General features: G+C 43.1%; 1 protein-coding gene across 2 annotated transcripts; it reads right to left on the reverse strand.

Moving 5' to 3' along the window:
• Positions 1-428: 428 nt before the first annotated feature.
• On the reverse strand, positions 429-23,591 carry LCA5L (lebercilin LCA5 like). Of its 2 annotated transcripts, none has more exons than XM_084843750.1 (8): positions 22,908-23,591; positions 16,048-17,087; positions 12,616-13,124; positions 10,227-10,364; positions 8,382-8,475; positions 6,656-6,753; positions 4,616-4,745; positions 429-2,864 (listed from the first exon to the last, which is right to left on the reverse strand). In XM_084843750.1, exons 2-8 carry the CDS (start codon positions 16,463-16,465, stop codon positions 2,089-2,091), a joined length of 2,163 nt encoding a protein of 720 aa, XP_084699876.1. In that variant the 5' UTR covers positions 16,466-17,087; positions 22,908-23,591; the 3' UTR covers positions 429-2,088. The 2 variants fall into 2 exon arrangements, with proteins under 2 accessions (XP_084699876.1, XP_084699875.1); XM_084843749.1 differs by lacking the exon at positions 22,908-23,591 and adding an exon at positions 21,362-21,528 and having other exon boundaries at positions 16,048-16,509.
• Between the last annotated feature and the right edge of the window lie 171 nt (positions 23,592-23,762).

Consider the following 23,762-nt stretch of genomic DNA (forward strand, 5'->3'; position numbering starts at 1 on the left):
TTCTGGAAAACCTTTAGGAGCCTCTTTTTATAATTAAATCTGCAAAGGATTTCCATCTATTGTGGTTTAATAGATTTCCACATGCGCTTTAAGTCCCACTGATTTCAAAAGAATTACAAATGCTTAACTCTGAATTATGGTGAGCGTCCTACGGTGTCATAATGCTAATGGAAATTATGTTGCTCTCAACACCAATAGCATTAGCTTGCATGACGAGATTCCCCAGAAAACCCACTGTGCAAGCTAATACTATTGTCGTTGTGCTAGAAGTCTCTTACATTAGCACAACATAATTTGTGTCAGATGTATGACACCGTTGGATGTATTTACATTTCAGACCATATTAAACCAGTTGTTTAATCCTTTATGCAAATTAGCCTTATAAGCAAGAATAAAGCGATGAGAAAACACTCTGCAAGGGTGATAGCTGAACATTGTGTGGCCTGTTCCTACTGGTTCACATTCATCTGGCAGTGTGGGAGGCAGGGCACAATTATTTAGCTTATGATCTCTGCTAAAGAGAGATTCCCAAACCACCTTTGACACAAACAAAAGCGCTGTATAGGTTTGTGCCAATTCTATTTTTGTCTGTAATAAATGAAAGATTTTTAGGTTCCTGTGTAGGGGATAGAAAAGTTGCTGACCCAGTCCTACCTCTCTTTACTGGAGGTGTTGCTCAAATGCTCTCATCGGTTCTGCTGGCTCTCTCTGGTACAGCAGGTGCTTCTTCTCCACTGATACCGAGCCTTTGTCTGTCGTTTGACAGTATACTACAAGTTGTGCTGTTTCCTGATCCTACATGCTCTAGTTACAGAATGGCAATAGGATCAATCCCATCTTTTTCCTAACATAAGGGGTGATGATATGTTGCAGTTGTGTTTTAAAACTTGCTGGGCCTTCTTACATGTCTTGACATCTCTGTACTAATGTCCAGTATTTTGCCTTATTCTGTGATAGAAAACAAAGAGAACAAAGTTGTGGGTAGCACAGTATTTAATGTTTGAATTACCAAAAAGGTTTGATCAGAAGAGCTTTTAATAAACTATTTTGAATGTTGTTCCCCAGAGTTTGGGATGCAAGTACAACGGTAGAAAGCAATGTGCATATCCCACTTGTAAGCATAGAAATTACTGCAACCAACACATCTCCTTGCACTGAATGATTCAGAAAGGGCAGATGAAGTTGCCAGTGTCATCTAAAGATTTAGTTTGCAGTGGGAGTGGGGGGGTTAATAAACTAGAAACCATGAAAGGGAATGCTGGCTTTCTGGCAGTAGCCCTTTGACCTGGACCCAGAATTTCAGCTATAAACTCAAGCTATTCTAAGAATGTGGCTTCAACAGTCAGTTTTGGCAGTTTTTAAATACGTCCATATCCTAGATTGCAGAAATCCTACATGGAGTGTTTTCAGCTATCGACATACAGTATCCAGTCCTTATGGATACTTCATCCTTCATCCAATCCTTATGGATCACTTTCCTGACCATAGCTATGTAGATATAACTAAGGCACAATCCTAAGCATATTTAGACAGAAAAAAGTCCTACAACTCCCAGCATGCTGGGAATTTGTAGGACTTTTCTGTCTAAACATGTATAGGATTGCACCTTTACTTGCCTTACTCATTTAAGAGGCTGTGTGGAATAGAATCAGCAAGAGAAGCCATTTAGAACCTAATTTTACAACTGTAAATAGGCATTTACTTTTTTTGGCAATAAACTTTACCACAAATGGTTATTCAATACAACTTTTTTCAGTGGGTTTCATCACTCTTCTACTGCTTTCATAGCTTCTCCGGCAGTACAGCAGCCATTGATCTGCACTGCAGTATGATGAAGCATGTTTCATTGTTGAGCATAAACATATACCACATCTTACATGCATATTTTGTTTTGCTTTGTCTTTTGCAATGGATTATCAAAATTTCTGTGTCTGATATATCTGCAGAGGATTGCATGAGTCATTTAAATTACTCTAGAATCATCAAATGCAAGGGAAAAAAACCAGTCTTCAGTAGGTAATACATTGCTTTTCAAGAGCTTAAAAATACAGAGTATGTTTTAAAGTGGAAACATTATGAAACTCTAAATTATTTAAAATTTTCCAAGAAGGCAATTGTGTGGAAAACCTTTATGTGGCCTTCTTTGGAATCACCACACTGCAAACCATCGTTCACATATGAAATCTCATCATACGTCTTTTCACTCTGTAAAGTTTTTTTTTCCTTACCCACCTCTTTTAAGTTAGGGTTTGGATGACTGTCTTTTAAGATGCAGTTTGGACCAAAGAGTTCTTCCATAAGAGTGTTTTTCTTCTCCACCGATACTGCTGGAATGTGGTCTTCACCATGTGTTGAACTGGCGTCCTTTTGTCTTGCTTTGGTAACCTTACCAAATGATGGCTCATAGGTACTGACCGAATCGCCTGCCTTAAACTCTGCTATTTCACCCTGGTGTCTGTTCACCTGTCTACTATTGCATGTACTGCTTGTGTTGGATAGTGGACCTGTTGAAGGCAATCCCTGATGCAAATTTTCGACAGCTTCTGTAAATACATACTGTTTCTTTAATTTAGATGGTGTTCTGTGTCTTTGTGTTACTGTTGCCACTTTACCATAAACTGCTTCTTTGGGCTGGCCACCTCTCTTGCTTTCTTCATTTTCTCGCTTCTGGACTACAGCTTCTCCCAGGTTATTGTCTTTTTGATGGACATCATTAGACTGAAATGATTGTTCTGTCCTTAATTTCTCAAACTCTTCTTTCAATAGGTCTAGCCCTTGCCTTTCTCTCCTGTTCTTCTGTCTTTCTGTGTTTTCACATTTGAAATATTTTTCTGCACTCAGACATATCTCTTCCCCCAGCAACTCTGCAAAGGAATATTATGTCAACAGTAAAATTCTTCTAAGATGTCAAGCAATAAAATTGTTATATGATGATTTGTATGTCTAGACAGAGAGAAAAAAAGAGAATACACAGAGGACACATCTATATATTTAGTGGCTACAAATTCCCTTAAACACAGAGTTAGCACCTCAGCTTAAATCAGCTGCCTGAGATATGCCCATCTGGCCACTACGGAAAAAGCAACAGCAGCTGCAGAATCTATGGCAGGCTTCTCCAACCTGGTGCTCTCGAGGTGTGTTAGGACTGCAGTTCCCATAATTCCCACCCAGAATGGCCAATGGCCAGACTGACTGGGAATTATGAGAATTGCAGTCCAACACACTTGGCGGGCACCAGGTTGGGGAAGGCAGATTTATGGAATTTGGGATTGCTTCTAATCCTTGCTTTGCTTATGGGACAGAGTCGGTGCTGTCAATATCTGTCAAGGGCTCCTTGGAGGTCTCTCTCAGTCTAATCCAGTAGCCAAGTCCAGACACAGACAAAGGGATTCCTTTCAAAGCTTTATTCTTCTTTTACAACTTAACAACTCTACTGTTAGCAACTAGATCTGAGCAGCAGAGTACCTATGCCCTAAGTTGGAACAGTTGGTCCCCGTTTGAAAGGGAATTACTGGCAGACCCCTGAACTTAAGGACTAGGGAGAGTCCCTCCCCTTTTCCCTTGGATCCTCTGGGCGCAGCCGTTGTTTGCGCGCCAACCGGGCACTACGCCTCCTTTCTGCGCCCTCCATTTGGCGCCACTCTCTGTGTTGGTGTCGCGCGTCCACCAAGTCTGCCTGTCACTCCCTGGACTGCTATCTAAGCTAGGAATGCTGGTGGAAGGAATCTCCGTCAGCTGTTGGCCCTGGGAAAGAGGAGCGCGCTCCTCTCCCAGGAGCGACTGCTCTTCCTCAGAATCAGAACTACTCTGGAATTCTATGGGCTCAGTGTCCACCCTGACAATATCTTTATTGGACACCAAAAGAAGAGAGCCTTCTTCCTTCTTCAAGCAGCCAATACAAGCAGCAGTTGGGTGACTCGATTCCATAATTTCTTCAATAAGTCAGAACAAGTACATCAGCCCTCAAGCTTAGCCAAAGATTAAGAGAATGCACGATTATGGGCACAATCCTATCAGATCTGCCCTTGATGCTCATAAGCCTCCAAACTTGAAGGCTTATGAGTATCCAGTGCAGAGCAGGAAGCGTGGCGGAGGTGCTTCTCACCTTTGCCGCCCTCCTGCTCTGCATTTTAGCTAGGTCTAGCTTGCCTGACTAACCCATAGGAACTCCCCTTTCCCTTCCCTCCGAGGTGGCTTTTGCAGCCTCAGAGAGGCAGCTGGCATGGTTCTTTCTGCACCAGCTGCAGAGACAGGGGAGCTCAGACTCCTGAGTCTGAGGTCAGAGTGGTCTCTCCGACCTTGGATCCAGAAATCCAAACTATCCTACAGCTCCCCAGATTCTGTCTAGGGGCCATGGGACTGCAGTGTTTTAATATGCAACTAATTTTTCAGCTATTTTTCACATGAGCTCAGAGGTTTATCGTAATAAACATTTATAGTCCCCAAGTTCACAGGATATTGGAATATCTATTATAAATTTACTATTGAGCTGTCTGGAATCAGTTATCATATAACAGGCCAATATGGTTGAATGTTCAACAAATTTTATGTACCTCAGAGCTTGTTTATTCTCTTTTTAGAAAGCCATATCAGCTCTGAAGTACTCTTAAAATACCTGTGCATGTTTTACTTGGAACCTCTTGCATTGGTAATTTTTCAGTTTGATGAACTTCTGTTTTTAGTTCCATCTCTTTATGCATATCACATAGTTTGCCTTTTGCATTTATAACGCTGGTTGTCAGTTCCTAAAAAAAGAAAGAAAATGTTCATATGTGTATTTGCACCTTTTAGCTTTTGAATATCTATTAATAATGACATTATTAATAATGACAGAGGATCATGACAGATTTTCTGTTAACAGTCTCACTCTCACATGGGTCATTCTTTTCAGCAGTTCTCAAACCTTGACCCTAATCAGCCTCCATAAAGAAATAATCTATTTGAACTTTCCCAAGATTAACATAGAATTAAGAATAGCATTTTCATCTGGCTTTAATCGCATTCTTGGTTTGGAAATAGTCTAAAAATGAATAGGACAGTGGTGTCATGGTAAAATGTGAAGTGCAGGGGCTCATCATGATAGTCCCCATAGCCACGCCCCCAAGGAGAGTCCAAAAATGCAGTGTTGATCCATATCAGCAAAGCCATTCTAGCAGTTTTCATCACCAGGAGCAGATCTTTTGTAAAGGCTACTGGCCTACTCAAGACAAAGCCATCCCCAAATACTTCACATTGCAAAAGGGACAGTTCACAGCAATGTATTGTTTGGTGGGGAAATTCCCCACCCACCCCAAGCTGCTGTGTGGATTGAGTGGTATGGCAGATGACCCCATTGTCACTGCTAAACAAAAAGACCCAGCACTCTGACCCTGCAAGCCCTGGGTTGCATCCACTGGTGCCCTTGCACGGGCAGCCCAGGCTCGGCGGCGTGCATGCTGTCTCTACCATTGGTGGCTGCGATGTAGTGCTTCTGGGGGCAAGTGCCGAAACGAGTGTTTCCACTTGCCCCTGGAAGCGCTACATCGCAGCTGCTAATGGCAGGGGGCTGCGGGCACCACCATCACTGGCTGTGTGTGTGCTGCTGCCGCTGCCGGCAAACCTTTGCCACCCGCACAAGGGAACCACTGGATACTGCTCCCTCACTCCACTTCACCACTGGGGCCACATGAGTTCAGGCACACTCTGAATTTCACAGAAAAGTGGGTCAAAGCAGCAAAAAGCCCTGTTGACTACAGACCATAAATTGGAAACAAACTGAGGAGCATGAAGATGTGGCTTAATGGCCCATTCATGATGCATATAAAGGCACAGAGAAAGAGTCAAGGAGAGGCTTGAGCTTTCAAATGCTGCCATGAAAGGGGTACAACCCAGAAACGTCCTATAGAAGATCTGTCACTCCAGGCTATTGAGCAGAAACTGGTCAAAATGACTACTGTACGAGGTGAGAAGCCTACAGTTTTGTGCCTTTGTCAAGTATAGGACTGATGTGAAGAAGAAAAACGCAAGGCAATGACGTCCATGCTCCTTTTCCATTCTGTATCATATTGCTGCAAATTAATTACATCTTGATACTCCTTCTAGAGCAGAGGCTGGTATACAGTGGCCTTCCTGGTGCCATCCAGATATGTTTGACTGCAAACTCCATCATGCCCAGTCATGCTGGCTGGAAATGATGGTAGCTGTAGGCCAACACATCTGGAGGATACTACACTGGGGAAGACTGGTATATAGTCAAGCTCTAATGTACAGTGGAGGTAGTTACTCAGGTTGCTTCAATGGGAGTTGGCAAAGCTGTGCCAAAACGGATCCAACCACTATGATACAATGTTAGGTTGCCTCCGTCAATCCCTTGCCCCATGTTTTATCCAGCACTTATTTATAGCAGTTTACTTATTAGCTATATGTCCTTGACATAGTCAAGAATAAACATGCATAGGACTGCACGCTTAATTTATCTTCAATTGTTAAATAAAATTATTTCAATAAGGGTGGTGAAGAATGTTGTTTTCACAATGTATCTATAAAATGATTTAGAAACCTGGAAGACTGTTAGAAGAATGTGCAGGTTATAGGAAGAAACAAAATAGAAAGAGGAAACAAAGCTTATGAATTAGCAGTGTTTGAGAGCTGTACAGAGTATTCAGATCTGCCATACCTCTTTTAAAACAACTGCACTTTTCTCTGTCTCATGCTTTTGAAGAGTCATTGCTTCTAGCTTTATATCTACTTGTACTGATTTGCTGACATTAACATCTATGAAAAGACAGAGGAAGTACATACTGAGGAGTTGTTTTTTTAGAAAAATTAACATAAAATACTCATGGCTGGAATTAGTGATGGGCTAGATCTGGGATAATAAACTGAAATTCAACTCTGAGAAGGCAAAGGGACTGTGGGTAGGTGTTTCCTCTGATCAGGGACATTGGGGACTTTAGGGCGGGGGGGGGCAGAAGCATTATGCTCACCCTCCCCAATGGGTGGAAGGGAGAGCTCCATGAGGGCTGTAACAGGTGGGCAGCCCTCTTCACCACTTGCAGACTTCTCGATGTAGTGGGAGTGACCCATAATACTGCAAGTTTTTTAGGGGGGGTTGCAATTACACATATCAAACTGCACTGACGTATTTCATCAGCCACACAAAAATTATACTGGTGGGACGGGAAGGCAGTGACAGATTTTGTAAATAGGTACTATCAATATCTAAGCTGGGAAAACTTCAAAACTGTTTTATTGGCCTCTTAAGCTGTTGGCGTTGCATCAAATGCTAGCTTGTCCAAGCAACCCCATTGGGAATAATCAATATAACTTTTCTCAGGCTGAGAGCTAGAGGGAGCTGTATGTCTAAATGTGTATAGTGTGGCCTAGGTTTTTCCCTCACACATAAATAATGTAGATTGTCTAAAGTTTTAATTTCACACAATAATCTGACCTATTTAATTCTAACAGCCCCCTCAACGCAACTGGTCTCAAAACTAGAGTCTATGAAAAAATGTTAACACAATTTGGGATGTATTTAATACAAAAATGTTGCTGAGATTTGACTGTATGGCTGAGATCTCAGCTGAGTAAGTTGCTGATTTACTGATGCTGTAAATCAGAACTATTTGAATGCTATGCCAACCTTCCCCACCCTGGTGCCGCCAGATGTTTTGGCCTTCAACTCCCACCTGCACCAGCCTTGCTAGCCAATGGTCAGGAGTGTGAGGAGTTGTAGTCTGAAACTTCTAGAGGACGCCAGGTTGGTGAAGGCTGACCTAAGCTGACGGAAAGCTCTCCTAGCCAGAGAGACTACTTGTGCCCCTAGTGACCATGCTGGATACAGGAGCACTCCCAGACTATGAACCTGGCTCTTTAGGGGGAGTGCAGCACCCTCCAAACAAGTTGAACACCACTTGGTTGGGCAAGACATCCTTCTCTCAGCAAAGGTCATCCCCCAGGGAATCCAAGGCATTTTCACTTCCAAACCCAGGCCTAAAACCCAATTTGAAATCCATCTAGCAAATCAGCTCTATACACACTTACCTGGGAGCAAGTTCCACTGAACTCAGTGGGGTTTACTTCTGAGTAGACCGGTCTAGGATTGCACTCTAAGCTGCACACTTAGTTGGGAATAAACCCCACTGAATTTAGTGGGACTTACTTCTGAGTAAACATGCATAGGGTTAGCCTGAGCATCTATTATTCTTCCCGACCTTATATTCCCTTCACCCCAACATAATAAAGAACAGCGCGATCCTATTGAAGCAATGACCACCTGTTAGGCAGTGTGCCCCACAACAGATACTAAGGACATTACTGCAAAATTTTCTAATGTCTTTGGCACTTGAAAGTCTTAATGCATCTACATTCCACATTTAAAAAAAAGACAAATGTCATGCTACCTTTTGGGGGAGACTCTGAATCAACTTTGTCCTGTTGACCTTTAAGCATCCGGTTTGCATAAATATTTCTTATACCAAGTTCTCGTTCTTTTTCCTGTAAAAATATAGCATTACATTTCTTTTAAAGTTGCAACAGAATTTGCTGTATGATCTTCAGTTATACAATCTAATTAGCTGCATTCACTCTGCATCTTCCATAGTGTACCATTTCATTTTAATCAAACCAACAGTTTGCCCAAAATAATCTAACACATTCATGTTTCAAGTCTGAAGGCTGAATTTCATATTTACTTACTTATTTATTTCATTTCTATATCGCCCAAGAGCCAAAGCTCTCTGGGCAGTTTCAAAATCCAAAGTTTGAATGTTGAGGTTATTTTAAAATTTGGTTTAATTCTGATATGTTACAAATTTTAATCCCACCTCTATGCCATAATTCCAATAGCAAGTGAATTCCACAACTGCAGATGGAAGAGGAATTTGGGGGGGGGGGCAGAGTTTTGAACTGAGCACTGTGTTTCACTTGCTTTTTTTTCTTTTTTACAAGTAGCAAACCATGAACAAGTTCTGGTTCCCAAAGTTCTTATAAAATATTTTGGTAAAACATGGTTATTCAAATACATTAAAGGGTGGCAATTATATAGGCTTACCTGCTACAATATCAGAGTTAACTGTTTTTCAGTCTGTTCTTTCATTCAGAGCTTAATGAACATGATTGGGAATAATTTTATTTTTATATTGGAATACAACTTTTTAAAGCAGCATCTTCTCTTTACTACACTAGACTGTAAAATGTGCAAATGCTCTATATAAATTAATACAGTACAGGTGCAATCCTATCGAGATAGACGTCTGACGCCTATCCAGTACAGGTCAGGTGGAGCATGCAGGGGATCCCTCCCCAGAACGGCCCCCTTTTTGCCCTCTCCGCACTTCGTTTACGAGTGTAGAGACAGTGGCGGTGTGGAAAGAATTGTGCCAGCTACGAGGGAGCTGGGGACAGGGAGCTCTGTTTCTGGAAACCAAAAAGTCCCTGGGACCAATCCTATAGTCCCTAGACAAAATCTGGGGGCCATAGGATAGTTCAAGTTCCTGGATCCAAGGTCAGAGACAGCGCTCCAACCCCGGAGCCAGGACTCTATGTTCCCAGCCCCCACCCCCTCGCAGCCAGCATGGCAAGGACCATGACAGCTGCTTCTTTGAGGTTGCAAAAGCGACCTCAGAGAGGAGAGAAACGGGGCATGCCGGTGGGCAGGGAGGGTACTGGGGAGGCCAATTTCTGACGTATCCCCAGACCTCCCCAGCCTCTTTCCACTCCCCAGAGCCCCAGCCAGATGCACAAAAACACCCTTCTGGCTAAACTGCTGACTGGAGGAAGTGCAGAGGCAAAGATCACCTCTTGCTGCTCCTCCTGCTGTGCACTGCAAGGCTGTAAGCCTCCAAGATACAGCCACCCCTATAGGATACGTCCATATCCTAGACTGCAGAAATCCTACATGAAGTGCTTTCAGTTATGGACATACTGTATCTGGAGATTCATCCAGTCCTTATGGATCGCTTTCTTGACCACAGCCATGTAGATATGTTTAAGGCACAATCCTTGGCATGTTTAGACAGAAAAAGTCCTACAGCTTCCAGCATTGCCCAGCCACCATAGCTGGCTGGGGATTGCTGGGAATTGTAAGACCTTTTTTCTGTCTAAACGTGCCTAGGATTGTGCTTTAAGACAACCAGTTACCTGGGAGTAACTCCAATTGAACTAAATGGGATATACTACAGAAGATACATGTATAGGGTTGCACTGTAATTCTCTTTTGTAGTAAAATAAATGTAATCCTTAAATACCTTAATTTTTTGGTTAAGCAACTTGATTTCCATTCGCAAATTCGTGGTGATCGACCGAGCTTCAACAGTTTTTTTCTTCTCAACTGCTAACTGATGACTAAAGGAAGTATTATTCAAGAGCAGCTGCTTTTCTAGGGCCTAAAGATATTGCAAATATGACCATCTCCTTTATCTCCTGCTTACTGAGGATTTACAGTCACACAATATTAATTTAAAAAGACAGAAATGCCACACTAGATATTGGAAATCTTGATAAACACATTTTTGGAAAGATAAAAATCCCCATTCTCACTGGCAATAGCCCTTTATCCTACTCTGTAAATACAAATTTGAATTTTATAGAACGAGTACCCTTATGGGAGGGAAGTGATGAAGGAAATAAAAAGTCTCTATAATCAGAAATACAGATTTAAAAAAACTACAGGGGAAGATTCCAGTTTAAATTATAATTTTAATTTATTTTCATTAGTGGAAGAGATACTAGCCTCCAGTCCATTTCTCTCCTTCTATTGTAAAAAGAAAGTAGTTAACTTGTGCTTGCTCCCTCTGTTTAGCAAAGTCCTGTTCAAGATATAGCAGAAATGTAAGTGATGGAACATTATTTTCCATTAATCACAACAATAAAACAGAAAGGATATCCCTAATTTCAGATGCTACTATTCCACTGCACTTTTTTTTTGAAATCTAAAAGAAAGGAGAACACTTCCTTCCTTTACCAAAAGGGGTGTCAAACCTCTTTCATCCCAACAACCCAATTAAATTTCGAAGAAGCTCGGGGAGGGCACATTCCAGTGGTGGGTGGAGCCAAAGGCAAAAGGGGATGGAGCCAAAATACCCAAAAGATCAGCATATTTTAGCTTAACCTTCTCACTGCCAGTAACTAAGCCTTAGGAGAGGCATTTTGACCTTTCAGATTGGGGGGAATATGCACAAAAGCCGGGGTGGTGGGGGGGGAAGGAGGAACCACCTGGTGATATAGGGAAGGGGGCATGGCTATCTGTGGAATCCCCAAGGGCCAAACTGGGACTCCAAGCAAGCCAGATTTAGCCCCACTGGCCCAAGGTTCAGCACCCCTGCCTTAGCAACTAGTACTGGCAGCAGCTGGAGAAGTCTGCAAGACTTGTTTACCCCACAACTTGCAGCACAATTGTGAAGACAGGAAGGAACTGTTGTCATCACAAACAAACCTGCAGCAAGGGGCAGCAGGTAGCACCTTTAAGGCAACAGCACTTTGCTCAGGCTGGTAACCGTTTCCCTACCCTGAGTAGGTGACAGGGGCAAAAAGCTGCCACTACAGGGAGCAAGCTAATGTTGCCTTTCAAAAAGGTTGTATGAAGGTACTATGGAAAATGGGTCAGTCATCACAATGCAGGATATTTTCATAAACATCACTATATCTCTCTCATTGCTCCTATCAGAGTTTTGCCAAACTGTGCGTGTCAGATAAAAATCGCAACCATTGGCTACCTTGAGACTTGTTTTTAGGAGGGAAAAGCATGGAGCCTGAACCACTCGCTTATTTTCCCCAGGTACCATCTTGCCTTTTCAACAGCCCAGTCCTAATTACATTAATACAGCAACTGTTGTCCTAACAAGAAAATTTCTCTGATTCCCTAACAAACTCATCTATAGATTGAATGGTCTGTCTCAAGACTAATAGTCACAAGATTTCTGGTTGCAGAACCACCTGTCTGGGGAAGGACCTGTTCATGTGTGACACCATAGATAACATGTTCAAAGTGGAATTGTGCTCAATTTCATCTTTATTTGTGCTTGCTTAATGGCTTTGGTAAATCACTCTATTACTCCAAGCCTAAAAATCCTTACACAGAAGTAAATCACATTGATCTCAGTGGGCCTTATTTCTAAATATGCCTAAAACAGCAGCTATAAGCTCAGCTCCCCTGTCTGTGAATGGGAATAATAGTGGCCAACCTCACATAAAGAACTATTGATTCCCACTTGCAGGGCTGTAAGCAAAAATAATTTTTGGCTCACTCTTCAAATGTGAAGTTCCTGCTATTCAGTTCTCTAAACTCTGGACAGCAGTTTAAAAGTAAACTAATCTGAACAGATGTAAGAAGATTTCACAGTAAAAGTTGACTTTAAATAAGCTGCCCCTTTTCCAAAGATTCACGTGTGCACAGTTATGCACATGGAGTTCCTGCCTGAGCAGGTTTTCTATTCATGTCAATGTCTGCGGAGTCCTAGGGGTGTGATGGTCATATGTGTGCATCTCTATAATAAACAGGAAAGCCTGTGCACACTCAGGAGCGCCTGCACACCCAAGCAACGGCTGGGTTGGAGTAATTAATTAGCAATCTAGCAGGATCCTGGCAGGTATTTCTTGTTATAATTCTAAACAATGAGTTAGTGTGCTGCGTATTACCTGAATCCTTTTATCACTGGCTTCCATTCTTTGTGTGAGGGCTGTTAATCTGCATTTAAGTTCCCCTCTCTCTGCAAGATTCTTGTCTTCGGAAAGTTTCTGCAGTGCCTGCAAGGTATCTTTTGTCTTTAACAGCTGTGCTTCTACTTCTCTAAGTTTCCTGGATGCGTTGCGCTCCTGCTCCTGTGATTTCCTGAGAAGCGCCTTTAGAGTCCTCACTTCACCACATTGTTTTGCCATGAGATCAGGCAGATTTGTCTCTGCATTTTCATATTTACTTATTGCTTTCAAATGTCGATACTGAAGCCGCTTCAAGATCTGATTTTCCATATTAGATGCCTCCAGTTTATTCTTCAAAACAGACACTTCATTTTTCATCTCATTAACTTTGTGGAGTCTGGCTGACAATAAGCGGCGAGCCACTTTGTTATTCTTCTGCGAATTTATTATACTGTCAGTACCGAAATAGGTCTTTTGCTTCTGTTTCTTCTTAGGTAATGTCTTAACCCCTACATTCAGACCAGAACAAATCAAGATGGTATGAAACTGGAGAAAGTAAGATACATGTAAATCTGTATAAGCACCAGACCCAGTTATTCAAAGTTAAAGATAGTCTCAGGAATAGTGAGAGAAGACCATGCCAAGGCTTCATTGCTCAAACATTTTAGATCAGGGTGGGCAGCTGTGGCCATCCAGAAGTTTTGGCCTAAAACTCCAATCAGCCCTAGCAAGGGATGATAGGAGGTAGGCCAAAACATCTGAAGGCCACAAGTTGTCTACCCCTGCATTTTACTTATGTATACGCTACATGATACTTCCACTGATGTATTTTGCCCAGTCCACCTCTGATCCAATTATTTTAGTTGTCCACCCATTCTGGTGATAACACTTGAGCTCTCCTTAAATAAGTAAAAGGTTTGTGTTTTACTGCTTCTTTCAGGTGGACAGATTTGGAAATTCTCAAACCATTTGTGTCTTAATTAATGGACTTGGTGCTTCTACTCAGATGCAGAAGATTGTGTAAGCTGTAAGGCAGGGATGGGCAACTTGTGGCCTTCCGGATATTGTTGTGCTGCATTTTCAGTCATCCCTCACCACTGGCTATGCTGGCTAGGGCTGATGGGAGTTGCAGTCCAATAAGATCTCGAGGGCAAAGTTGCCCACCCTAGCTGTAAGGAATTCATGAGGTATAGATTCCTTTACAGCAGGTGTGAGCAACTTCAGGAAGTCCGGGGACCTTTTTTGTCCCACCTCCTGCAGGCCACACTCCCTGCTCCGGCAGGTGCCGATAACTGGAATTTAAATAAAATAAAACAAAACAAAAGCTTCCAGAGCTGCCACAAAGCTCCAAAATGGTCAACATTAGCTTGCAAACAAGCTAATTGTTTACTGTTTGGTGGTTCCATAGCTGCTCTGGGCACCATTCTGTTAAAAAAAAAAAAAAGCTTTCTAAAAGATTTGTTTAGGTACCCCAAAATTTCGGGGGGTGGCAGGGACTGCATGTGGTCCATGTGTCTCATGTTGCCCATGTCTGCTTAGAGTTAGGCACTGAGAAAAATTAAAGCTATATTGCATGCCCCTTAAATGAACGTTTATTGTACTGAGACATATAGGGTTACATAGACCTACATTCATACTGTATATATCCATAACTTCAAGAATGGAAAGTCAGGGCTGGCTCCAGGTTTGAGGGAGCCCATGACAATGTGCCTGCTAGTGGTAGAGATGGGCAACAGCAGTCTGATGCCAGGTCACTATGATTTTAATTTCCCACAATGCTCCTGAAGTAGCATTACCCTAGGGCGTTATGGGAAATTCAAATGGTGGTTCCCAGACCCCCACTGAAGGCTGCCAAGTGCTCATTGGGGGCGGCAGGGCAGGTGTCAATGGTGGACCTTCCAGGGTGCTAGGGTCCCAACAGCTGCCCAAGAATGTCATGTGCCGATGCCAGACCTATGGAGAACCCCAACACAGCGGTACAGAATTTCTGTATGCACTGTGATTTTAGAATTGTGATGAGGGAACAAGAGTTAAAGGGTGGTGACATCATGGGATGGAAAATAGATGGCATGAATAGAGGAGTAGGTTGCCTAGATAAAGGTAGGAGAAAGGCAGAATTATTACATTATGGGATGAGCAGAGGGGAATGCTGAAGAGTAGGATAGAGATGGTTTAGTATTAGCCTTCATAGAAAATAAAATTACGGGTTAAATATATTGCGTATCCCTTTTGTTTAAAGACATTACAAGATCAAAAGAAGATGTGAAATGGATAAGATTACTGGGACCACACTTGATTACCACCTTCCCACAGATAAGAGGTTTGTTTGCCAGGCAGAAGAAACCATAGTTAATTCATAGTTATTCAGACCTCAAACCTAGAGCAGTATCTAACTGAACACTAGCACTAGTGTAAATTATGTTGTACTAGCCTAAGAGACCTCTAGCCCAATGCCAATAGTGTTAGCTGGCATGATGGGTTCTCCAGGGAATCCCATCACACCAGCTAACGCTATTGGCACTGTGCTAGAGAGCCTTTATGCTAGCACAACGTCATTTACGTTAGTGCTAGTGTCCAACTGGATCTTGCCCCTAGCTTTTAAGTCAATCAAATTGGTTATATTGGCGCTTTAATCTTCTTTGGGGCAGATCTCTTGGGGGTAGATTGGAAAATACATTTGGAGCAAGTCTTCCAACCTTACATAATAGCATTTCCTGTAATGAATTACATTAAAGCACATTGAATAAATTAGGGTGTTTACAGATCCTGGCATACTATCCTTCTCATTTATATTAATTCATAATGCTTTTTTGGTCCCTTTTGTACACATGTGAACTATAAAGCTTAAAAGTAAAACTGAAGGCCAACTTGTTCCCTACACAAAGGCCAAATATGTACCATACCCAAATACTAGTGAGACAGCTTGTCCACCAAGGGATGGGAATGTGTACTGAAACATGGCATTAAAAACATGGCATTAAAACATGGCATTAAAATATAACATAAAAACATGGCATTAAACATAGCATTAAAAACATGGCATTAAAAATGGGCTGGGCTGGGCTGGGCTGGGCTGGGCTGGGCTGGGCTGGGCGGGCGAGTGCCAGCTCCATTTCCCCTTCCCAGCTAACACTGCCCCACTTTTCTTTCCTTTCGTCCCTGCTCCTTCCCTCTCTCCACCTCTTAGTCCACTTGCCAGTGTCACAAGAGACAGACAGGTGCATGGTCAGGCTATCTGATGAATGACATGTTTTAATGCTTTTTCCTATAGACAAGCAGTTTCCAAAAAGTATAATATTTTGAAGCAGTTGGAAGTGTCAGCAAGAAAAGTGGAGAAGCGCCATAACTGTCTGGTCTCCAGCACAGTTCAGTCATAATCTATCACCAATAAGCGAACATAGCAGGGACCAGTGTGGTGAGCTGTCTTCTTACCTTTGGCTTGGTGCTCATTCCCTTTTTTCTCCTTTGGCAATTCCTCCTCTTTGGTTTCTGGCTGCTGTGAAGGACTGCTGCAGCTGCCGTTGCTACTAGAGCTTTCTAGAGAGTCTGTGTGAAAGTCTTCATAATAGTGGTTCTGAGAACTTCCGCAGTTGTTCTGTTCTGAGCAAATGCTGGTACTACTGCTGCTAGCCTTCCTTGAAGCATTAGCATGGAAGTCATTGGAATAGTCAAGCTGAAAACTTCCACACTGACTGGAACATTTACTACAGTTATTAACTGTATTACTGCTGTTGCTTTGGGTGCCCTTACCGAACCTATTCGGAGAATCACTTAGGCTTCCATTTGTTGCACATTCACATGTATTATCTTCTTTGACTGTAAAACGGAGGAAATAGTCCTCTGAAGTCATTATTTCTCCGTTACAGAACGAAGTCAAGAGGGTTGTCAATTCTACTTAAAACACAAAAAGAACATCGTATTTCAGTCAGAAATGGAAATTATACTATGTCACTGCTTACTTCTGAGCCTCCTCCTTTATGCTCTGAAAGTAGTTTGTTCTGACTCTGCACCAATAAATCTTCAGTTTCTGTCATTTAGTATATTATTTACTTTTTGAAGATGTGATGTGCTTGCACAATAATTACATAGTATTGTTAGTATTCCCCTTCATGGATCACTGCCTTGTTGTGGCGAAGGGGCTTGCGTAACTCAGTGAAGCCATAAGCTATGCTGTGCAGGGCCACCCAAGACGGACAGGTCATGGCGGAGAGTTCTGACAAAATGTGGTCCACTGGAGAAGGAAATGGCAAGAATACCGGAGTGGGTTGCCAAGAAAACCCCATGGAACGTATCACAAGGCTAAAAGATATGATGCCGGAAGATGAGCCCCTCAGGTTGGAAGGTGTCCAATATACTACTGGGGAAGAGCAAAGGGTATTTCCAAGTAGCGCCAGAAAGAGTGAAGCGGCTGGGCCAAAGCCGAAAGGACACTCAGCTGTGGATGAGTCTGGTGGTGAAAAGAAAGTCCAATGCTGTAAAGAACAATATTGTTTAGGAACCTGGAATGTCAGATCAATGAATCAAGGTAAGCTACAGGTGGTCAAACATGAGATAGCAAGATTGAACATCGACATCTTCAGAATTAGCGAACTAAAATGGACAAGCATGGGCTAATTTAATTCAGGTGACCATCATATCTACTACTGTGGGCAAGAATCCCTTAGAAGGAATGGAGTAGCACTCACAGTCAACAAAAGGGTGGGAAAAGCAGTACTGGGGTACAATCTTAAAAACAATAGAATGATCTCAGTACAAATCCAAGGCAAACCATTCAACATCACAGTAATTCAAGTCTATGGCCTAACCACTGAGGCCGAAGAAGCTGAGGTTGATCGGTTCTATGAAGACCTACAACAGCTTCTAGAACTAACACCAAAAAAAGATGTCCTCTTCATCATAGGGGATTGGAATGCTAAAGTAGGAAGTCAAGAAATCACCGGGATAACAGGCAAGCATGGCCTTGGTGTACAAAATGAAGCAGGACAAAAGCTAATAGAGTTTTGCCAAGAGAACACGCTGATCATAGCAAACACTCTTTTCCAACAGCACAAGAGGCAACTCTACACATGGACATCACCAGATGGTCAATATCGAAATCAGATTGGTTATGTCCTTTGCAGCCAAAGATGGAGAAGCTCTATACAGTCAGTAAAAACAAGACCTGGAGCTGACTGTGGCTCAGATCATGAGCTGCTTCTTGCAAAATTTCGGCTTAAATTGAAGAAGGTAGGGAAAACCACTAAACCATTCAGGTATGACCTAAATCATATCCCTTATGAATATACAGTGGAGGTGAGCAATAGATTTCAGGGATTAGACCTGATAGACAGAGTGCCTGAGGAACTATGGACGGAAGTCCGTAACATTGTTCAGGAGGCAGCAACTAAATCCATCCCAAAGAAAAAGAAATGCAAGAAAGCAAAGTGGCTGTCTGATGAAGCTTTACAAGTAGCTGAGGAAAGAAGGGAAGCGAAAAGCAAGGGAGAAAGGGGAAGATATACCCAACTGAATGCAGAGTTCCAGAGAATAGCAAGGAGAGACAAGAAGGCCTTCTTAAATGAACAATGCAAAGAAATCGAGGAAAACAACAGAATGGGAAAGACTAGAGATCTCTTCAAGAAAATCGGAGATCTCAAGGGAACGTTTTGTGCAAAGACGGGCATGATAAAGGACAAAGAAGGCAGGGACCTAACAGAAGCAGATGAGATTAAGAAGAGGTGGAAAGAATACACAGAAGAACTATACAGGAAAGATCTTAATGTCCCTGATAGCCATGAGAGTGTGGTCACTGAACTTGAGCCGGACATCCTAGAGAGTGAAGTCAAGTGGGCATTAGGAAGCATTAGTAGCAACAAAGCTAGCGGAGATGACAGTCTTCCAGCTGAGCTATTTAAAATCATAAAAGATGATGCTGTTAAAGTGCTGCACTCAATATGCCAACAAATTTGGAACACTCAACAGTGGCCACAAGACTGGAAAAGGTCAGTTTACATTCCAATTCCAAAGAAGGGCAATGCCAAAGAGTGTTCAAACTACTGTACAATTACGCTCATTTCACATGCCAGCAAGGTTATGCTCAAAATCCTACAAGCTGGGCTTCAGCAGTATGCGAACCGAGAACTACCGGAAGTACAAGCTGGGTTTCGAAGAGGCAGAGAAACTAGAGATCAAATCGCCAACTTTCGCTGGATCATGGAGAAAGCAAGAGAATTCCAGAAAAACGTCTATTTCTGCTTCATTGACTACGCTAAAGCCTTTGATTGTGTGGATCACAACAAACTGTGGCAAATTCTGCAAGAGATGGGAATACCAGACCACCTTACCTGACTCCTGAGAAACCTGTACGAGGGTCAAGAAGCAACAGTAAGAATCGGACATGGAACAACCGATTGGTTCAAAATTGGGAAAGGAGTACGACAAGGCTGTATATTTTCACCCTGCTTATTTAACTTATATGCAGAGTACATAATGAGAAATGCCGGGTTGGATGAATCACAGGTCAGAATTAAGATTGCCGGGAGAATGATCAACAACCTCAGATATGCAGACGATACCACCCTAATGGCAGAAAGCGAAGAGGATCTAAAGAGCCTCTTGTTGAGGGTGAAAGTGGAGAGTGCAAAAGCTGGTTTGAAACTCAACATTAAAAAAACGAAGATCATGGCATCTGGCCCCATCACTTCCTGGCATATGGAAGGGGAAGAAATGGAAGCAGTGACAGATTTTACTTTCTTGGGCTCCAAGATCACCGCAGACATGACTGTAGCCATGAATTTAAAAGACGCTTGCTCCTTGGGAGGAAAGCTATGGCAAACCTAGACAGCATAGTAAGAAGCAGAGACATCACCTTGCCGACAAAGGTCCGTCTAATCAAAGCTATGGTTTTTCCAGTAATAATGTATGGCTGTGAGAGCTGGACTATAAGGAAGGCTGAGCACTGAAGAACTGATGCTTTCGAACTGTGGTGCTGGAGAAGACTCTTATGAGTCCCCTGGACTGGAGGTCAAACCAGTCCATCCTAAAGGAAATCAACCCTGACTGCTCATTGGAAAGACATATACTGAAGCTGAAGCTCAAATATTTTGGCCACCTAATGCGAAGAGAAAACTCTCTGGAAAAGACCCTGATGCTGGGAAAGACTGAAGGCAAAAGGAGAAGAGGACGGCAGAGGATGAGATGGCTAGATAGCATCACTGATGCAATGAATATGGACTTGAGCACGCTCCAGGAGAGAGCGGAGGACAGGAAGGCCTGGCGTGCTATGGTCCATGGGGTCACGAAGAGTCGGACACGACTGAGCAACAACAACAACAATTGTTAGTATTGTCAGTCACAGACTGCAATTCCTCATGGGACAGTGCTTGAGCTCTGACTTCTCTCAACGAACTAAACAGGGCAAAACAAAAGTAATAGTATTGACATTATGGGTTTTGTAGAGTGGGAAATCTACACAGGAAATTCTTCCCTCAGCATAACTGCCTCTAGGAAAATAGTATAGACGGAAATAACATCTTTTTGGGTGAATGAAGATGGAAAGTGGGCAAGTTATTCTTTGCTACTGCAGAGGTGCACAAAGAATAACAAGCCTAAATATTATGCATTTATTTTACACATTTTAAAACATTATTAACTTCAGCAACACTCAGCTAGTCAACTTTATATAAACAAAGGGTGCTTCCAGATGAGGCTTTTATTGTTCAGCTGCCCTGCCTCATTCATGGAATTTTACAGGGGGTCCAGAAAACACATCTTCCATTTGTAACCATCCTGTGTCTTCTCCACTTCATCCATGTTTTTTCTTACCGCAGAAAATTGGTTAAGGAAGAAAAGATGGAATAGCTGTACAATGTATTTTGATTGGTGGTGCAAGGGGCTGTCCATCTGGAATTTGTTTTGAGTATCAAAACTAGTTTCGCAAACATGGGTAGATCTTCATTTTAGAAACACAGTGCAATCCTATGCATAAATTTACTCAGAAATAAGCCCTACTGAGTTCAATGGAGCTTACTCCCCCATCCTTTACCCTCTTACCTTGGAGTAAGCCCCACTGAACTCAATGGGATTTACTCCTGAGTAGACTTATAGAGTCAGAAGAGTTTTTAAAGCATTATAGAATGGAAACATGCTGTGAAACAGATTCAGACAAATGGGAAGACAAAAGAAAGCAGAGAAGGGAGAAAACGTTGAGAAGTGAAACAAGAGAGCGGTGGGAGCAAAAAAAAAAGCAGGGAAAATGACAACCCTTATGTCCTTCTTATGTCAACATATTTGCAACCCACAGGGGAAAATTTGCCCCCCACAAGGGAAACGGAAAAATGCGTGACTACATACACATTTTGAGAAAACACAAGCGTACCTGGAGATAAAATGATGACCAAAGTAATTCTTAGGCAAAATCCTAACTGAGACTAACTTTCCTTCTGGAAAGAAGGTCTAATATCTGGGTAAAAGGGAAGCCGTTCCAGAACTTTAATGCGTGTTAACACAGGGAAATCATGCATGGCTGCCCCCAGCATTGCAGTTACTCTGGAGCTCTGTATACCTATTGCTAGCATCTCGCTGTGACACTGAAGCCCACTTTCCTGCCTCGGGCTGGGCAGGACAGACGACAGAAGCTGACAACAGAACGATCCCAACACGTGGAAAAGGAGGGCTCGGGAAAACCACGCTGTTCCCTACCCGCCGCCCATAGAAGGAGCCCTTCTCCCGATCCTTCATCCTCCACGTGTTCCCCGTAGCCTCTTACCCACGGCGAGAGCCAATGGCAACTCTGTTCCACGGCTCAGCCCGGAGCCCCCGCTCCTCGTCCAGGATTTAAATCTCCCGTCTCTCCGGTGCTCAGGAAGAAGCTTCCTCACACTCCGGCCCCTCTGCTCATGTTACCTGGTTCCTACGGCTGCATTGGCGGAAGAAGTTGTTTTCAGATCTTTGGTACCATGGCAACCGGAGAACTCCTTCGCTGAGCATCATGGGACTTGTAGGACAATGATAAATAGAACAAAAGGGCGAAGGCGCAGAAGTATTTTAAAAAAAATCTATACATAACTCCTACGTGCCACGATTCTTTCTCTCCCGCTTTGTGTCAATTACTGGGGTTGGCCCCAGGCTTAGTCACACTTTGAGAAGGCCTCTTGAAATCAGTGGGACCTCAGTCAGTCATGACTAGCAAGTGCCATTGATTTCAATGGGTCTACTCCGGGTCGTAGCCGGTCTACAAGATCTAGGGCGGGGCGCCAAAAAAGCTAGGGGAGGGGGCTGTTCATCTAGTTTGGAGGCCTTTTAAAGACAAAGTTGTAAACTGCTTTTTAATTATTTATTTGTAAAAAAAGAATGGGGGGGGAGAAAATTTAGGGGGCAGCCCACCGCCCACTCTGCTACTGTCTACGGGCCTGGATCGACTATAAGTATGAGTAATTCTGGAGCCGACCTATGGTTTTATATTGATCGTACCATAACTGTTATCCATCCACGGGGCTGTGAAAACAGAGTCGCTTAATAATGACAGGTTTTAAAAACACGCCACTATTTTGATGCATATCGCCCATCCCACAGGGATGCTTTAGGTATAGAATATCCAGCCTGGCTTCTATCCAATTAGAGCAAAGGATCCAGCTGAACGACAGCATCATCTCATGCATGTCTACTCAGAAGTAAGTCCCACTGAGTGCAACGAGACTTACTCCCGGGTACGTTCGCATAGGCTTGAAGCCGGAATCGGCAAACTAAAAAAGAATGACACTAAATAGCCAGTGGCATTCCCTTGAGTTTTCAGCAGAGGAAGTTTTCCTTCTGCTGCCGACCTCTGGAGTGCCAAGGGACCTCTTCCTCTTTGTTGCTCGCTCGACCATGCTCTCCTCTCGTTCTTGCCGACCCTTCCCAAGTCACAACTCCCAATCAGCAGGTGGGTGATGAGACAGAGAAGACGGGATTTTCATTCAGTTTGGTTAGACAGCAGCAGCGGCACCGGCGGGGTGTTTCTCACGGCCACCATCCGGCCCAAGGATATATTCGATTAGCCGTAGGCGCTTGCCTTTATTTCTCTTTGGCATCTCTGTGCTCTGAGCCGATTAGTAACCTGCTCTCTCACACAACGTTTGGAGAAATGACCCTGGGTTTTGTTTTAGAGCAGGGAAAAGTGGTCTGTGTTTCTGAGCAGCACTGGGTTGGGTGTCCACTCAAAATTATTTTTATTGTGAAATCTTAGATTAAAAACAAAAGTATCAAACATCCTCCCTCTGTCCTATGCATCCCCACCCTACTATACAGAACAGACGAAGTGTTAGAGAACGTACCATTCAAATAGACATTCGCAATTTTTACTAGCGCTTGTGTGAGATACAAAAACCTGAGCTTTTGGAAGGAGGCAGCAGGATCCGACCCAACTCGATGCATTCCAATGGCCATTTCCAAAGGAGGCTGATGAATTTATGCTTTGTGTTCAGAGCCTAGCTGCAGGTCAGGGTGCAGGATACATCCCACCTCGGTGTATTCCAGTGTCCATTTGGACGGAAAATCCTTTCTTCTTTTGGTTATTTGTGGGCAGCCCCTAAAATCCACTGCTTAAGCAACCGATCAATTTGGGGTGTAATAATTAAACTTTAATGCGTTCCGACGGCCACTGCACAATCCGAGGCATTCCTGTGGCCCTTCGGAACCAAGGCATTTCTATGGCCATTCTCTGTCATTCATTTTCGCAAGTCCCGCTTTTGGATCCTAACATATATGAAAAATCTAGGAAATTTGGAACTGGAGTGCGATCGACTTGGGAGTCCTGTTGTTCTTTCATGGGTGTTTCGTTTTTCTTTTCTTTCTTTTCTTTTCTTTTAGGAAAAATAACACCTTTATCCGATTATCTATACAGAACTTTTACAGCCTGAAACATTTTATGTTTTGACAAGAGGACATACAGATCCTTGAACGCAGAAACTGATTGAGAAAAAGTTGTCAAACACAGCTCTATATTCCGGCCCCCTTCTGGTAAGGAGCCCTCCCCGCGCGCGCGCCCCCCCCCCCCCGGTCCTGCCTGATTGGTGCACTACCGTCCCTGGCCTTTTAAGGGCTGCCAACCGGTCAATCTAAAGTGGTGAACCCGGGAGCAGGTGCTTGTCCCTCTGCAATGGATACTTTTACCAGCCAATCGTCCCTTG

The sequence above is a fragment of the Heloderma suspectum genome, chromosome 3, assembly GCF_057233095.1.
Source record: "Heloderma suspectum isolate Gila_16-S chromosome 3, 16-S_ref, whole genome shotgun sequence".
In the NCBI taxonomy this organism is placed as follows: domain Eukaryota; kingdom Metazoa; phylum Chordata; class Lepidosauria; order Squamata; family Helodermatidae; genus Heloderma; species Heloderma suspectum.